The 17084-nt window shown below is 43.6% G+C and overlaps 1 protein-coding gene across 2 annotated transcripts in view; it reads right to left on the bottom strand.

The window, feature by feature from the left end:
* Zranb3 (zinc finger RANBP2-type containing 3) overlaps positions 1-17084 on the bottom strand; it is a 47410-nt gene that overhangs the window by 13969 nt on the left and 16357 nt on the right. Inside the window, exons 5-9 of one of the 2 annotated variants that reach the window (XM_013346667.2) lie at positions 9518-9908; positions 6510-6707; positions 3944-4035; positions 1666-1767; positions 355-497 (exon numbers count right to left, since the gene is read on the bottom strand). In XM_013346667.2, coding sequence (XP_013202121.2) covers positions 355-497; positions 1666-1767; positions 3944-4035; positions 6510-6707; positions 9518-9908 — 926 coding nt within the window. The remainder of the gene's footprint in view (positions 1-354; positions 498-1665; positions 1768-3943; positions 4036-6509; positions 6708-9517; positions 9909-17084) is intronic. The other variant, XM_026779614.1, reaches the window with a different exon arrangement.

Raw genomic sequence — 17084 nt, 5'->3', positions numbered from 1 at the left:
TGTTAATGAGCAGGATTCCTGGTAAGTAAAATCCAGACAATCTGATGTCTCCCAGCAGATCTGATTAAATTCACTATATATATATATCTACATTGCTATGAAATGATATAGCTATCATTTTGAGTATAATTCTTCCTCCTTCCCTCTCTTAATACAAGGTTTTTTGTTACCCAGACTACCCTTGAACTTCCCATATAGCTGAGAATGACCTTGAATTCCTGATCCTCATGCCTCCACTCCTAAGGGGTGCAATTACAAGTGTACCCCACAACTGGCTTATTCATTGCTATGAAGGAATGCAGGGCTTGTAATGAAAGCAATCTACCACAAGATGTGAAGGAAAGGCACGCTTACCTTTTAGCACTGTTTTCTTTGGCCTGCTGTTTTGTGATCTCTTCCAAGGCCAGGACTGGGCTGCAGAACAGCTGCCCACTTTTCCTGATCATCTTCTGCTTCATGGCTGTCAGGCTATTCCATTCTCGGACAAGCCTCAAAATCTGGCAGAACAGAAGTGATGAAGAAGTAACTGTTCTCCATGTACCTTCCTTTGAAAGTCATTACTTACATGAGAAAACCAATGTCTTACAGCATCCCTCAAACAAGCTGAGCCCTACAGTTTGTCTTTCTCCAACTCGATACTACTTTCATGTTATAAATTGCCTATGGCAAGTTCAATCCAGAGTCCCTAAAGGCAGTTCAGCATATGATCTGAACACACAGGCACCAACAGGGAGAAGTGCTCACAGAGACCAAATCAGGGTAGAAGTATAGACCCCTGCGCCCTGGAAAAGCTAGTCTTAGGGAGGCAGATCCTGCAGGGACTACAGGGGATGGCACAACTCCCCATGATTACACTGTGTTAGATGCCTCAGACACCAAAGGACAAAAGCCAGCAATAAATTGAGGATAACTGGTTCAATGGCTTTGGTTTTATTATCTGTCTATCTACCTCTCCATCCATCCATCCATCCATCCATCCATCCATCCATCCATCCATCTTACCATCTATCAATCATCTATCCAATCTATCTAATCTAGCATCTATCTGAATCTGACCAACAGTATTAAGTGATGCTAAAGAAAACAGTTCACTGCTACCTCTTCCTACAAGAGGGGTGCAGCTGACCGCCAGGTACTGCTTCATTTCCACAAACAGGGTAGTAAAAGCAAAAACAAGGCAACAAAACCTCTGCTACTTTCCTGTAAATACAAATGGTGGCGTGCAATGGAGGTTACGGTCTCCCTGGCAGCTGGCTGACCTGCAGCTGCAGCACAGAGGTCACTCTGACAATGAGTCCAGAGTCACAGTGTGGCATTATCCTGGCTCTTGGCATGTGCTACTGTTAGAATTTAACCTTAGAAGATAAAATGTGATTCTGACAGATGTGTCACAGCTGCTAATCCGATGAATGAGAGCGAAAAGATGTGAGGATGATTCTGTCCTCAGCAGCCGCGCAGGTGTGATCACTCACCAAGGAAACAGATGTCACATTTATTCTTAGTCCCAGTGGAATAAATAGACACTGCCTAGATGGACAGAAATGCAGCCTGCAATCTGACTCTGCAACAGCTATAAGGCTTGTTTCATTAAACTAAAAATGATCTCTAAAATTCCTAAATTTTATTTCAAATAAATGCAAGTGTATTATTTAGAACTCTTCTTACCTGTGAACGATTCTGTTTTAGCTGAAACCTTGCTGGCAAGTCTTCCCAAAGGTCTAACTTTATATCCAAAGGAATGAAATTACAGTTCATCGGTTTTCCATCCTGAGGACAGATGAGAGACACTGTTAGTGTAATTCAGCCTGTAGATACTAGGAACCATTTTATAAGAAAACTTAATTATGATGTAGCATGACCACTCTCCTCAAAAATACACCAGGAGGCACATTCTAGACAAGGGTGTATCCGACACGAGTCCCCTGTAGAGCTGAGGTGGGAGGGGAGACTTTTACTCTGCCTGTACACAGCCTGAGCTTTCTGCTGTCAGCCTGGATGCTGTGCTTCTGCCCCAAATACTTCTCTACTGCCTAACCTTGGAAATACACATGGAGACGATGAAGAACTGTAAACTCATGCAGAAGAACAGCTCGTCCTTGGCATTAACACAAGCACCTCCAGTCCCCAAGTGATCTTTACAGTATTACAGACATGGCTCCTATCAGACAGCAGCACCGATAAACATCTCGCCATCCCTTCCCAGGTGGTTGACACATCTGCCCACTGTTACTGGCAGGAGGGGAAGGGAGACAGAAATTCCAGAGACCTGTTTTAAAAATCTGCTTCTCCAAAGCTATGCTACACTGCTGCTGCATGAAGACCAGCTGTCCATGCCCTGGCTGGAGAGGAAGATGGGGCTGCACTGAGGAGTAATACTGGGGGTATTATCTGCCCACCAAGCTCTTACTCCCTTATGCTTGAGTCTCCTTAACAGTCTTATGGGGGAATTGCTGAGTTCAAGGCCAGTGAGTTCCAGGACAGTTGGGGTGACACAGAGAAACCCTGTCTTGAACCTCTCCCCCAACCCAAAATCAAACAAAAAGCACTTGTTATTTATATGAATGTTAGTTATTTTTTTTTTATTTTATTGAGAAAAAGAAAAAAAGTTTCAGCCTCCTCCCAGCCTCCCATTTCCCTCCCCCACCTCCCGCCCTTCTTCCCCTCCCCCCACTCCTCTCCCCCTCCCTCTCCAGTCCATAGAGCAGTCAGGGTTCCCTGCCCTGTGGAAAGTCCAAGGTCCTCCCCCCTCTGTCCATGTCTAGGAAGGTGAACATCCAAACTGGCTAGGCTCCCACAAAGCCAGAACATGAAGTAGGATCAAAACTCCGTGCCATTGTCCTTGGCTTCTCATCAGCCCTCATTGCTAGCCATGTTCAGAGAGTCCGGTTTTATCCCATGCTTTTTTCAGTCATAATCCAGCTGGCCTTGGTGAGCTCCCAATAGATCAGCCCCACTGTCTCAGTGGGTGGGTGCGCCCCTCGTGGTCCTGACTTCCTTGTTCATCTTCTCCCTCCTTCAACTCCTCTTGGATAGGGGAGCACGGAAGCACAATTCTTAGTTAAGGGAGCCACCTTAGGGTTGGCAAGAGACTTGAACCTAGAGTGGCTCCCAGGAGCCCAAGGCGATGGCCCCAGTTAGTTCCTTGGGCAGCTGAGGATAGGGAACCTGAAATGACCCTATCCTATAGCAATACTGATGAATATCTTGCATATCACCATAGAACCTTCATCTGGTGATGGATGGAGATAGAAACAGAGGCCCACACTGGAGCACTGGACTGAACTCCCAAGGTCCCAATGAGGAATGTCAGTTATTTTAAAACTAATAATACATCAATATTTTAAGTGTCTTCATTTTGCTTCAGAATGGAATAACTATCAATAGCTATAACCCATATCAACAAGAGCTCTTAGGGTTTTCAACATTTTCATCATGGAAAGGGTCTTCAGACTAAAACATGTGACCTTGGCTAGCCAAGACTACTGCAGCAGTCTGAATGTTCACTTTAGGAAGCCTATTCTCTGACATTCCGCATGGAGGCTGGGGTGGGGGTGTGAGATGTGGGGGGTGGGGCGGTTGGAGATGGAGGTGAGGTGTTAGGCAGCCACAAAGGTTGCTTCAAATGCTGAGTGATCTACAGGGATGAGCTTGTTCTATCCTTGCAACAAACCTTCCCTACATTTTCCAGCTGAGGAAATGGAAGCAGTGAGCAGCCCATTGTTCAGGATCATGCTAAACGGTAACACTGCAATCAAGGTCTCTTTCTCTGAAGTCTTAAAGACTCCGCTTTGATATCTCTTTGTCTTGAGATTTGATGGGAATTTAACAAGTCATATGCAGGCAGAAAACTAGGTGCCTGTCTCACTGTTAGGATCTTCACTGAAAAGTGAAGCAAGGAAGTCTGACTTTATATTCTGAGATACAAAATCTGCATGACACTTACCTGGGTATAGAGGTGGATCCGGTCTGTATTTTTACTTGCACAAAACATAAAGGTCTCACACACTGGCAGGGTGCCTGAATCATTCTTTTGCTCTAATGAAGAAAACAAAAGAGAATCTGAAAAGCCTGTCTACTCTCTAAAATAGCATACTTGGGGTCTGGAGAGATGGCTCAGAAGCTATAAACATCTGCTGTTCTTTCAGAGACTGCAGTTTGATGGACAACACGCATGCAGGTGGCTCACAACTACCTGTAATTCCAGCTTCAGGGGATCTGATGCCCTCTTTTGGCTTCTCTGGGTATCCACACACACATGGTCATACACATGCTCAGACAGATAAATAAAATATAAACAGATCTTCAAAAAGCAGCTTATTTCACTGTTGTGCAGGTTAGAATAATGAAATAGCTATGTCTAAAAGCTAACACATTCGATAAGATTCTAGGCTTGAAATAAAACTTTCAAGGCAGGTCTTTTAAGAGCATTGGCATATTTGGAAACTGGGCCTTCTTTGCTAATGATTGAACAAGAAGTAACAGATCCAGAATCATTTGGAAAGATATGAGTATGTCAGAAGGGACCTTTCTGTAACACCAGAAATCATTACCGGACTTGAAGGGTTTTAGAATTTCTCCCTTTTGCTGAGCACACTGCAGCTGGGACAAAATAGTCCCCATTTGATTATGAGCATCAGGACAGCCCTGTTGAGTGCCACTGATGTGCCTGGGTTGGTCCCATTACCCAGAATTCTTCAGGAGAGACAAAACTTGTGGAGGCAAGATAATTAGAGCTAAAGGGGCTGAGATGCAGTTCAGGAGTAGAGTATTTGTCTACCATGCCCGAAGACCCTGCACTGGATCCCAAGTACAATTAAAACCAAACCCCAAAAGCACAGGTTAAATAGATAATGAGTGCAGTTAATGCCTACTAAACACACCAGTGGCCCAGGAACTGTGCTAACTGCTGTCTCCAGTGCGTTTCTCACACATGAAGAGCACATTTTAACAGGAGGAATCTCAGCACATTAACCTGCTTAATAGGAAAGGGGCTCCAGAGCTTGGACTCTTAAAACGCATTGACTATTTTTATTTATGCGATGTGTACACCTGTGTGAATTTATGTGCACTGTGTGCATGCAGATGCCAATGGGGCCAGTGGGCATCAGACAGATCCTAAACTAGAGTTAAGGTGATTGTGAACCCCCTGGTTTGGGTGCTCGGAACCAAAGTCAGGTCATTCTTGGTCACTGGCTATCTTTCTAGTTGCCGAGCTTATACTCTTAATTCAGTTGGGGTTGGTCAGTGACCTCTGAACATTCTTTCCCAGATCGAGAGGCTCAGCTTTACTTGCCAGTCCACTAGGCAATAGCATCACCATAGTAGTTTTCTAGTAGACCTATTATATACCTATTAACAAAGCAGCTGAAGGCAGAAGGCACTGCTGGTCCCGATCCCCAGGACAAACAACAGTCACAGCCACAGGTGGCATGTCTGGGCTTTGTAAGGTGCTGGGCCACAGTTTAATGGGAAGTTCTTTCTGCCGACCTTGAGAAGAGCATTTGTTATCAGTGTGTCTCCATATTTGAAGAATTAGGTATTAATGTGTAAAGATTAGAAATCACTCTTTGATGGCTGGAGAGAAGGCTCAGCAGTTAAGAGCACTGGCTGCTCTTCCAGAGGTCCCTGGTTCAATTCCCAGAACGCATGTGGTGGCTCACAACCACCTGTGATGAGATCTTCTGGCCTGCAAGCATACATGCAGGCAGAACACTGTATACATGATGAATAAATGAATCTTTTGTTTTGTTTTGCTTTTTGAGGCAGGGTTTCTTTGTAGCTTTGGAGCCTATCCTGGAACTTGTTCTGTAGACCAGGCTGGCCTCGAACTCACAGAGATCCGCCTGCCTCTGCCTCCCATGCTTGCAGGGCAGGCACACTACCCACTGAGGCATCTCTCTAGCTTGTTTCAGACAGTCTTTAAATTATGTTCCTTAAAATTGTTTCTTAAAAATGCTAGCTGAGCGTAGCCATCTAAAAGCATCCATGTGATAAAGGTTAGTGATCTGCTAAAGGGCTGTTGGCTCTCTGTCAGTCTGATTACTGCCCTGATGTACCATCTGCTCTCTCCCTGTCAACGAGCTCACTGTGGTTGCACAGGGCAACATTCTGGTGGCAGTAGCAATTTGTTGGTTGTGATACCGTGTAGTGTTGATGCCAGCAGAGAGTCCTCTGGTATTTAAAGATGTGTTTTAACATAAAAGGGAATAAAAGGTACGTGGCATAAGGTATCAATCACAAATCTAGTAAGAGCATTATGTATTAAAGTATATGGCACTTCTTTATTTAGTTTATTAGTTTTAAAATAGGGTCTCATTATAGCCCAGGCTAGCCTCAGATTCACTACGTAACCAAGGATAACCTTTCATAGCATTCCCTCCCTTCCTCCTGAGTGCTGGGCACTAAGGTTGTAGACGTCTGTGTGGTAGCTACAAACTCTACCAACTGAGCCACAGCCTTGGCCCTCACATGGTTATTATCTGAGCACTAGGAACGGAAGCAGTACTTACCATTTCCTGCCTGGGACGTCAGTCTGTCCTTCCTCTCACCTTTCCATGTTTCTTCCCTGCTATTAGCCAACTGCTCAGGTTCTGGCTGTTCAGGACATTCCTTTACACAGTCCAAACTAGCCTGATCATTTCTGGAGGTGTTTTTCTGAGAATCACCATCCCCATTTTTATTGTCATCCTGCATACGGTTGAGGACAGCTGGAATCATTAAAATAAAATAAGTTATGTGTAACAAGCATAGATTAAAATGTCACAGCTCAATTTTATCTTTTAAGAAAGGAAGAAATAGCTGGGCTTGGTGGCACATACCTTTGATCTCAGCTCTTGGGAGGCAGAGGCAGGCAGACTTACAAATCATCAGGAAGGACTATTTGCCTCGCCTCCCAAGGCTCTCTTCTAAGATGCACAGATAAACAAAAGTGTAAACAAACAAATAAAAAAACATTTCTAGCCACGCTCTCAGAGAGTCCCACCAAGCTCAGAGTTGCTGCTGCCCTAGCCAAGGGCTTACACTGTTAGGTATACTCGACACAGAACTGGAGAGCAACAGAGACCTTTAGAGGAGTAATGATGATTGCAGTTTTGTTGTTGGTGGTGGTTTTCCCCCCAAGGTCTCATGTAGCCTTGGCTGGCCTGTAACTCATAGAGATCCATTGACCTCTGCCTCCAATCTGCTGCTAAGCCCAGCCGATCCCGTTATGAAAGGGTGACTCTGTTTTGCATGGAAAGATCCCAAAGGGCAAGACTAGAGGATGCTACTGGGTCTTGATCAGAGCTGATGATGGCTTTTATGTGGTAGCAACAGGAGGGGTTGGAGTAGGGATATACTTTGTAGTTTAACAACTGAGGGGAGGTGAGAAAGATAAAGGATACTACTGGATTTTTTTATTATTTATTTTCATTTTATGCATATGGGTATTTGGTCTCCATGTATGGCTGTGCACCATGTGTGTGGGGTCCATGGAGGCCAGAAGACCATGTTAGATCCTCTAAGACTGCAGTAAAAGACTGTTGTGAGCAGCCATGTAGATGCTGGGAATCGAACGTGGGTCCTCTGGGAGAGCAGCCAAGCTTTCTCCAGCTGAGCCATCTCTCCAACTCAATGCTGAAGATTTTACTTTTTGCAACACATTTGTGCACATGTGTGCACACATACACGCGTGTGCGCGCGCGCACACACACACACACACACACACACACACACACACACACACACACACACACCACAGCTGACAGTTGACATATGGTGCCTTCTTCACTCATTTCCCACCTTATTTTGGTCTCTCACTGAACCTGGAGCTCACTAATTTGACTTTCCTTGCTAGCCAGTTGGTTAGTTTCAGAAATCGGCCCGTCTGGGCATTCCCATGATGGGGATGTTTGGTGTACCTGGCTTTCTATATAGGGGCTGAGATTCAAACCTGGGTCTTAATGCTTGTGCTGTAAGCAGCTGAACGACTGGGATCTCTGAGCCCTCAGGATTCTAGCCCAGGCCTGTCAAGCCTGAGGCTCCACTGGGCTCCAAAGCAGAGTGGTCTGTAGGCTGCTTTGGACATAACCACTTTGACATTCAAATCAGAGATACAAAACTGGGCAATTTCAACTGTTGTTGAATATTACCATCCCATGCATCCATACCATATCGACTCCAAAGTACCATGCTGCCTCAATAGACCGCAACATCCTAATATGGCTCCTCTAATTTTTTGGATTCTTCTGTCTAATTAGTATTAATTCTGTCTTTTAACACTTTGGGGGCACAAACAAACCAAGGTAGGCAATTGTTATGTCAACTGTAATAATGTAAAGCTGACCAATGCAATGTTGAGAATACATTGTTACTTAAAATTTTTATTTTTTTTTTCCTCTAAGCAGATTGTTTCATGTTCAAAAATGTGTTTATTTTTTAAAGTTTCTTGGCAGGTTGCTTATTGAATCAAAGGTTTAGAAGCTTTCATTGTTGCTCTTTGCATCAAAAGGAAAAAATCAGAACTATGATTTTTTAAAAAGTTATTCACTTAATTTTGATTTTTCCCCCTAAGCTCGTCACCCTATACTCTCACTGTGAGCTGTCACCATTCTAGAGTCCCACGTTGCTGTATTTCATTGTCTGCACCAGCTGGGGGTTGCAGGGGTCATGTTAACTGTGGCAAGGGCACTGCATGGAGAAAGTGTGTGGTTCTGGTTTAGTTTCAGAGAACAGGTGCCCATGGAACACACAACTACACAGATGGCCACTTGTCAATTTTGATAGAGTTCTCAGAAGTGAGAGACTGATACATTTTCCTTCAGATCAAAACTAAGAGAGAAGGAGCAGGAACATGGCAACACCAGAGTTCTCTGAGCTCCATCTTCACTAGAGTCACTGTCGGAAGAATGAATCTACATGGAGAACTGATGTGAACAACTGTGCAGGCCTTTAATACAATAACCACTTCTAGTGCCCAAAACTGTCTGCCCGGCATTTTTTTCATTGGCATAAAACATTCTCTGAAACTGAAAACTGAATGCTAAGGACATTTTTCTATTACACTGTATTTATTTTATATTTGTGTGTTGGCAGATTCCTTTAATAAAATCAAAACCATGGTGCAATGTATACTAAGCAGGCAAAGCAGTTACCGAAAATATCCCATTTAAATATAAAAATCCTCTATAATTTCCTTAAAAACAAGACTATCTATGTGTTTTATAACAGCAGGCCTGTGATGGGCAGCACATTTGCTACCATAGCAACAAGGCTTCTCCTGCCCACTGAGCTCACATCCTGCTGACATTAATCAGAAATGCCCACTTGCACCAAATTAATGCCAGCCAGTGACACTCAGGATATACATTCTTGACAGAACAGGAGCCATTCACATTCCACAGGGGATGAATTTACAGTCTTCACTCAGTGAAATTCTCATTCCATTTTAAGGGCTGCAGGCTGCTGAGTCATAGAACACTTAGTAGCATCTGAAACTTTGTTCTTCAGACACCCCCACCGCCCCATCCCTCCCTCTCACCTTCACCTTCTGAGTCCTCACCAGCTCTGACCCGAGGGTTCTCACACATCTCACAGTAAGGAAGGACTAAGTCATTGACGAATGTGCAGACACCACACTGCCAGCCCTTCTCAGGAAGGGCTGGGGAGGCCAGTGGGGACCTGACCTCAGGGACGTCCGTGGCTGTGGCTCTTCCCTCCAGCGCACTGCTGGGGTCTTTGGTGCCGAGGGTCTTCAATCTTTTAGCTTCAGGTTCAGAACCATTTCTGTCATCAGTGCTATCATCTGCAGTCACTTTTCCAGGGTTTGGGGCCACTGTAGTCTTCTTGAACGTCTTGGATGTTTCCAACGGTCTCTTTGTCGATTTTGGTAAGAAGAATGATCGAATATCATGTTGTTTTTCCTTTTCAAACTAAAAATCAGACAACAGGTATCAAATGAGGGAGCAGTTCTTCCTAAATGAAAGGACTTAGCATTTTCATTAATCAGACTGACAGGAAATGAATCTAATTATAGTGCAACTCTTCATAAATACAGACAACTCAGAGCAATAAGCATAGTCATGCACTGAGTGAATACAGCCATGCACTTCCTATGTCTTTTTGCTTAGCACTTATTAACCCTAATGTGAAATCAGCATTCAGGTGAGGAAACATTTTAGAAAAGTTAGGAACTTAGCTAGAGTTATGAAATAAAAATATACTTTCTAAACTACCTGCCTTAGATGCACATCAGGTAAAAGAAGGAATTGCATATGTAAACATTTCAGGCATATAAAATAATATCATAAGTCAATCAAGAACCTAGAAAAATGCTTTCACGCTCAAACTATAAACACACTGGACATAAACTAGGACACTCATACTAAAACAGTACACTGACCAGGAAACAGTTTTCAAACAGCATTACAATATTCATTCTGACCTCCACGTGCACATATATATACACGAATGTGCATTCTCACATGTGTTTCACATATCTGCAAGCATACATACATATATAACACACATACAAATGAGAAGGAAAAGAACGGTGAAATAAAAACAGATCACCAAGGACGAATGAAGGAGAGAGCCAGACAACTCACGGGGATGACTTAGCCTTCTGTTCACTGTAGCTCCAACTGTGAGCTTTGATATCCTTCAACTCTGAGCCGATTTCTTGTATTACTTTGCTTTCTCTATATCCTCCCCTTTTTTCCCGGGGGTGTTTGAGACAGGGTCTCTCTGTATAGTCCTGGCTTTTCTGGAACTTGCTCTGTAGACTAGACTGGCCTCAAAGTCTCTGAGATCCACCTGTCTCTACCTCCAGAGTGCTGGGATTAAAAGCACACGCCACTACCGCCTGGCTGCTTTCTCTGTATTATGTTCTTTCTGGGCGCTTTCCTCCTTATCTTTTTTTCTTTGTTAAATCATTAATTTTGGCATACAAACGTTAGTTTCTGTCCCTATTTGCTGAGTTCTCCCTTATTTTTCATAGATACAATAATCCCTTTTATTTTTCTTGACTATTAAGGACGTTTTTACTATGTTTTGTCCTGCTTTCTTCATTCACTGTTTGTTTTACCAGTGGCCCTTTCTTGGAATAAAGAGTTCAATCTGATTTTCAAGTGAAAAGTTTTACACAATGCTGGTGGCCTTTCATCACCACTACAAAACCAAAGCCCTGTTCTAATAAATGAATCATACACAGGGCCTAAAATATAAATATCCTTAATTAGGTTATTCCTAAAAGTATTTTAGTTACATTTATTATTTTGAATGTGCATGTATGTATGTGTATGTGGGAGGTCAGAGGACAATGTGCAGGGGACAGTTCTCCTTTTACCATGTGTGCTCTGAGGATTACACTCAGGTCATGAGGCTTGGTAGCAGGGTTCTTTACCCACTGAGTTATCTCACCAGTCCTAATTAATTAATTAATTAAGCTATTTAATGTATCTGCTCACATTTAAGAGAAGTTCTACAAGGAAGACTTTACAGTATCGTTATCAATAACAGTTTTGTTGAAGAGTCTTATAGTCTCAATGAGGTGTATTGGGTCTAGCCTAGTTGTCTTTTCTAATAACTGCAGTGGTGGTCACCAGGGTGCAGATCACACAAAAGTGATAAAGATCTTACATTAGTTAAAGTCTTTTCCTCCACCTGTTTCCTTCCAATTTTGTGACATTACCCCCTCAACTGCCTCCTTCCTTCCTTGCTTGCTTGCTTCCTTCCTTTTCTTTCTATTTCTTTCCTTCTTCTTCTTTTCTTCCTACTCTTCCTTCCCTTTCTTTTTTATTTTTTAGGTTTTTCAAGGTGGGGTTTCTCTGTGCAATAGCTCTGACTGTCCTGAAACTCCCTTTGTAAACTAGGCTGGCCTTGAACTCACAGAGGTCTGTTTGCCTCTGCTTCCTGAGTGCTGGGATTAAAGGCGTGCGCCACCACCACCCAGCGACCTCTTTTTGTTTTGATTTTTTTTTTGGGGGGATACATGATTTAAAACTTTTTTTTTAAATGAGGAGCAAATAAAGCATATGTCAGTATGAGGGCTATTCTTGGTTGTCAACTTGACTACATTTGGAATGAACTAAAACCCCCAAACTGAGTGCACACCTCTGAGGGATTTTTGCTTAATTTTTGCTTCTAATATGGATCTCTGAGGTAGGAAGATGTGCCTTTAACCCATTTCTTTCTGAGAGGGGGAAAAGACGTGCCGGTAATCAAGGTCAAGGTAGGAAGACACACATTCAATCCAGATCTAATCTGGGCCACGCACTCTGCTGGAAGCCTATATAAGGACAGGGAAGAAGGAAGCTTTGGCTCTTTGCTAACAAGTCCACTCCTTCTCTGGCATTAGAGCCTATTCCTCAGAATCCCAGGGTCTACTGAAGAGCAGCTGAGACATCAGCCCCATGGACTGAACAACTACTGGACTCTTGGACTTTCCTTTCACACACAGCCATTCTTAGGTCATATGGACTGCAGTTTATAAACCATTCTGATAAATCCCCTTCTATATAGATAGAGCCATTCCGTACGTTCTGTTACTCTAGAGAAGCATGACTAACAGTCAGTATAGTTATATATGAAATACACATTAGTGAGCTATCACATACATTCAATTGTGTTTAATATTATCAGCATCTTTTGAGCTCTCTGCTTTAGTGAAATATCATCATCGTTGGGTGTAGGCCTAAGATTGATGAAGGGTGTCTTTCTCACTATCTTATAAACGGAGGCGGCGTCTCTTCTGAACCCAGTGTCCACCGTTTTGGCTAGTCGGGCTGGCTGTCCTGCCCTGATGATCCATGTCTCCACCTCCTTTGTGCTGGGATTACAAGTGGGCCACCATGGGCACCTGACTTTAGTGGCTTCTGCAGACCCAAGCTCTAGGCATCATACTTGCACTACAACCGATTCTCCTCTTGTCACCCCCAATCCCTCAGTCTATGTTTTCAATGATTTATTTCTTTACAGACTTACCTAGCCAGCTCACCATTGAAAGGGGAAAAAGCATATAGGAGTTCTTGAAAGCAATCTTCCAAAAAAAAAAAAAAACCCTTAAAGAAATCTTCTAGCAATTACTTCTCAGGACCTCCAAATATAGTTGACCTTAAGGAAGCCATTACTTAAGCTATTTTTTAAAAGATTTTTTTTTTTAAAGAATTAACACAGGGCAGCACTTGGGAGGCAGAGGCCAGAACTCTATGAATTCAAGGCCAGCCTGATCTATAGAATGAGTTCCAGGACAGCCAGGGGTACATAGAGAAACCCTGTGCCAAAAAAAAAAGGAGTAACTAGTTTGGGAGAATAGCATCTGAGAAATTCTCATTTTGTGCTAGAGAGACTGAGAGGGACGTGCAGCAGTGAGACTGTACTCAGAGAGGTCAGCTCTGCCATGCTCACGGTCACCAGCAGTACGTGGCAGTGATGGGTGAGTCCTGTGTACGTGCTGATTGGAACTCACGTGCCGCTGGGTATGACAGTCCGAGACCCCAGCAAATAAACTCCAGGAACAAGGCAGTGGCTGGAAAATAACTGTAATAATTTCTCAAACCAAAGGATACACCAAGATTAAGATTCTTGCAAACAGGGCACTAGCGAGGACGCTACCTAATGCTACAGGGACGGCTAAGGTGGATGACGAGGATGCTGTGACCGCAGGGCTGTCACAGTTAGAGACCTGATCCCAGCATCAGCTGAACTTCCTGATTAGAGCCTCTGGGCAACTGAGCAGGCAGGCACTGATGAGGTTTCTTTGACATTTAGCAGCCATGACTGGTAGAAACACAAGGCAGAAAAATCCCTTTGATACACGCTAAAGATAATTATTATGTGCTGGTTGGGAACAGAGAAGGATTAGTGATATGTGTTCTTGCAGGCCACAGACAGCCTCTGGGACTGACTATATACACTTATTTGAACTGTGTAACCCAACTAAGATGAAGTCGTGAGAATAAAATGAGTTTTACTAGCTCCCTTTCTCTTACCAAGTTAAAGTAGATAAAGAGGGACCAAGTGTTCACACATGAGAATTGTACACTGGTAGTAAATGAAACCTATATATGAGTGTATGTCTATGCGTGTAGTCGTGCAAGTGTGTGCATGGGAGTGATGCCCATGACTGTACAGGGAGGCTGGAGGACATTTAGGTGTCCTCTTCTACTTCTCTCTGCCTTATTACATTGAGGTGAAGTCTCTCACTGAACCCAGACCTCACCACTTTTCAGATGGGATTGCTGTGCAGTAAGCCCCAGTGAGCCTTCTGTCTTAGCTTCCCACAGTGCTAGTTGTAGGTGTTGGGGGCCATGCCCGGCTTTTTATGTAGGGGCTGGGGCTCTGAACTCACATTTGCACAAGAACTTTTACCCGCTGAGCCGTATCCCCACCCCCAATGAAACAAAGTATGAATTATCTCTTTTTGTTTTCTTTTTTGAGAGATGGTACTGTATATCCAGAGTGGCCTGGAACTTGTTCAGTAGCCAAGGGTAACCTTAAACTCCAGATCTTACTGCTTTTGCCTCTCCAGTGTTAGGATAACAGGTGGAGGCCACTATTTCTGGTCTTTCATTTCGCAGCAGTATCTGAACACTTCTTGCAAATCCTTCCAACTTCAAAGACTAATATTTTAAAGTCTGGTAGATATATATTCAGAGGAACTCCTGTGCGGCCACAACTCATGCCACTGTAGGTTCTCTGTACATCACTGAGACTGCACTCGGAGAGAAGAACGGGCACAGGTGTAAGAACTGCCACACGGCTGAAAGAGGGACACTGCATGAGGTGAGCAGAGAAAAGTGTAAGGACTCTGGGAAACCACTGCACTGGTAGGAGATATGGGACCCAAATGTGGGCGTTGGAGAGATGCTCAGGGACCAAGGGCAAGCACTACTGCAGAGGACATGAGTTTGATTTCTAGCACCCATGTCACACAGCCCACAAACACCAGCTCCAGAGGAACCCATGCCTCTGGCCTTCAGTGACACCTGCAATTATAGGCATACTCCCCCCTCTTTTACACACACATACACACACACACACACACACACACACACACACACACACACACACACCTTAAAGAAAAAGAACTCAAATGCCATGTAACTTAAAACACACTGTCTAATATTCTGAGATGAGACACAGTGACGGCACTGTGCCCATCAGCAGATAGGTAGGTGTTAGGACATGGCAGGTTATAAGAAGCCAGGTATGGTGCACCAACCAGTGAAGTCAGGAGGATCAGAAGTTCAAGGGCATCCTTGGCTACACAATGAGACTGAGCAGCCTGCGAGATGTAAGATGCCAGATGCCGGGGTTTTGTTTGTTTGTTTGCTCTTGTTTTGTTTTTTAAAATGCTTCTAGTAAATTTTTTTGAGACACTTTTCTGTAGTTCAGGCTGGCCTTGAGCAGAAAGAGACCTTGAATTCCTGGCCCTCCTGCACCTACCTCTTGAGGGCTAAGACTGTAGGCGAGAACTACAGCATCCCTTTCGCTAATGATTTCTATATTGTCCTTTATTATGAAGCTGAGTCTTTATTCAGCATCCACTTTTAGTGTTGGTGACTGTTGGAAAATGGATGGCGTCATGTGTGGAGAATTTTGAGTGCTTGTGAGAAAGAACACTCAGAGAAAACTGAGTCTTGAGATCTCAGTTTCTTCAAAACCTGGGATTGTTCTTGGAGTGTGTTTTTTGCTCTTCCCAGAGGTATCAGATAGGAGTGAGTTTACTTCAGATTACTCATTATTGCTTCTGCTGTTATTCAGTTGAATGTTTAAACTATCCTTTATTTGCCTCTGTGGAAAAAACGTGGTTTTGCCACGAGCAGCTTGTCCTTGTGATTGTGCACAGCTTGAACTCGTGAGAACGATACTCGCGGGATCTTCTCAACCCTCACAGTTCATACTGTCTGAGGTTCTGGAGAAAGCTGGCCACTGCATGAGATTTTAGCCCACCTTATTTACTGGCTGCCTTCTCCCAGGTGCCACCGCCTCTCGAGTGGTGACACTGACATCCCTGCCTCTAGAGTGGTGACACTGGCATTCCTGGAGTACTTGGATCCAGAGATCAAAGTGTCTGAGGACAAGGCACTAATATTTCCCAAATAATCATGTTTTCTAAAAATTTTACACTTATCAATAATGTAACTCCCTGTCACTTAGAAGCTAAAGAAATAAGTTTGTTGGTCTCACTATGACAGGCCAGGATCTTAAAATTCCAACATCCAACTTGACAGCTTAATGTTTAGCATATCATGCTGCCAGGATACTTATATTTTTTAATTTAATTTATTTATATTTTATGTTTGAGTGCTCTGCCTGTATACCTGTATGTCAGAAGAGGGCATTAGGTCATATTATAGATGGTTGTGAGCCACCATGTAGGTACTGGGAATTGGAACTCAGGACCTCCAGAAGAACATCCAGTGCTCTTAACCACTGAGCCATCTCACAGCCCCATGGATACTTATTTTTAAAAGATTTATTAGTTTTAATATTATGTGTATTAGTGTTTTGCCTGTATAAATGTCTATGCACCACATACATGCCTGGTGCCCACAGAGGCCAGAAGAGGGCACCAGATCTCTTAGAAGTGGAGCTGCAGACAGTTGTGAGCTCCTGTGTACTGGGTACAGGGAATCACACTTGGGTCCTCTGCAAGAGCAGCTAGTGTTCTTAACCAACATGCCATCTCTCCAGCTCTGTGATTTACTTTAAAATGAATGACTTTATTATTTCCATTTTTTCTTAGAGAGGCAGTAACACAGAAAGGCAAACTATTTTTATTAGCTAGTAAAGCTTTATTATTGGATAGCGTATGGCATGCCACACTTAAGCCGGGTGGTGGTGGCGCACGCCTTTAATCCCAGCACTCGGGAGGCAGAAGCAGGCGGATCTCTGGGAGTTCGAGGCTAGCCTGGTCTACAAAAGCTAGTTCCAGGACGAGCAACAAAGCTACAGAGAAACCCTGTCTCGAAAAACAAAACAAAAAACAAAAAAGAAACCAACAAAAAATTTAGCCGGGTGGTGGTGGCGCACACCTTTAATCCCAGCACTCGGGAGGCAGAGGCAGGCGGATCTCTGTGAGTTCGAGACCAGCCTGGTCTACA

The sequence above is a fragment of the Microtus ochrogaster genome, chromosome 6 (genome assembly GCF_000317375.1).
Source record: "Microtus ochrogaster isolate Prairie Vole_2 chromosome 6, MicOch1.0, whole genome shotgun sequence".
Classification (NCBI taxonomy): domain Eukaryota; kingdom Metazoa; phylum Chordata; class Mammalia; order Rodentia; family Cricetidae; genus Microtus; species Microtus ochrogaster.
Note: the sequence above shows the minus strand (reverse complement) of the source record. Positions and strands in the feature narration are given on the sequence as shown.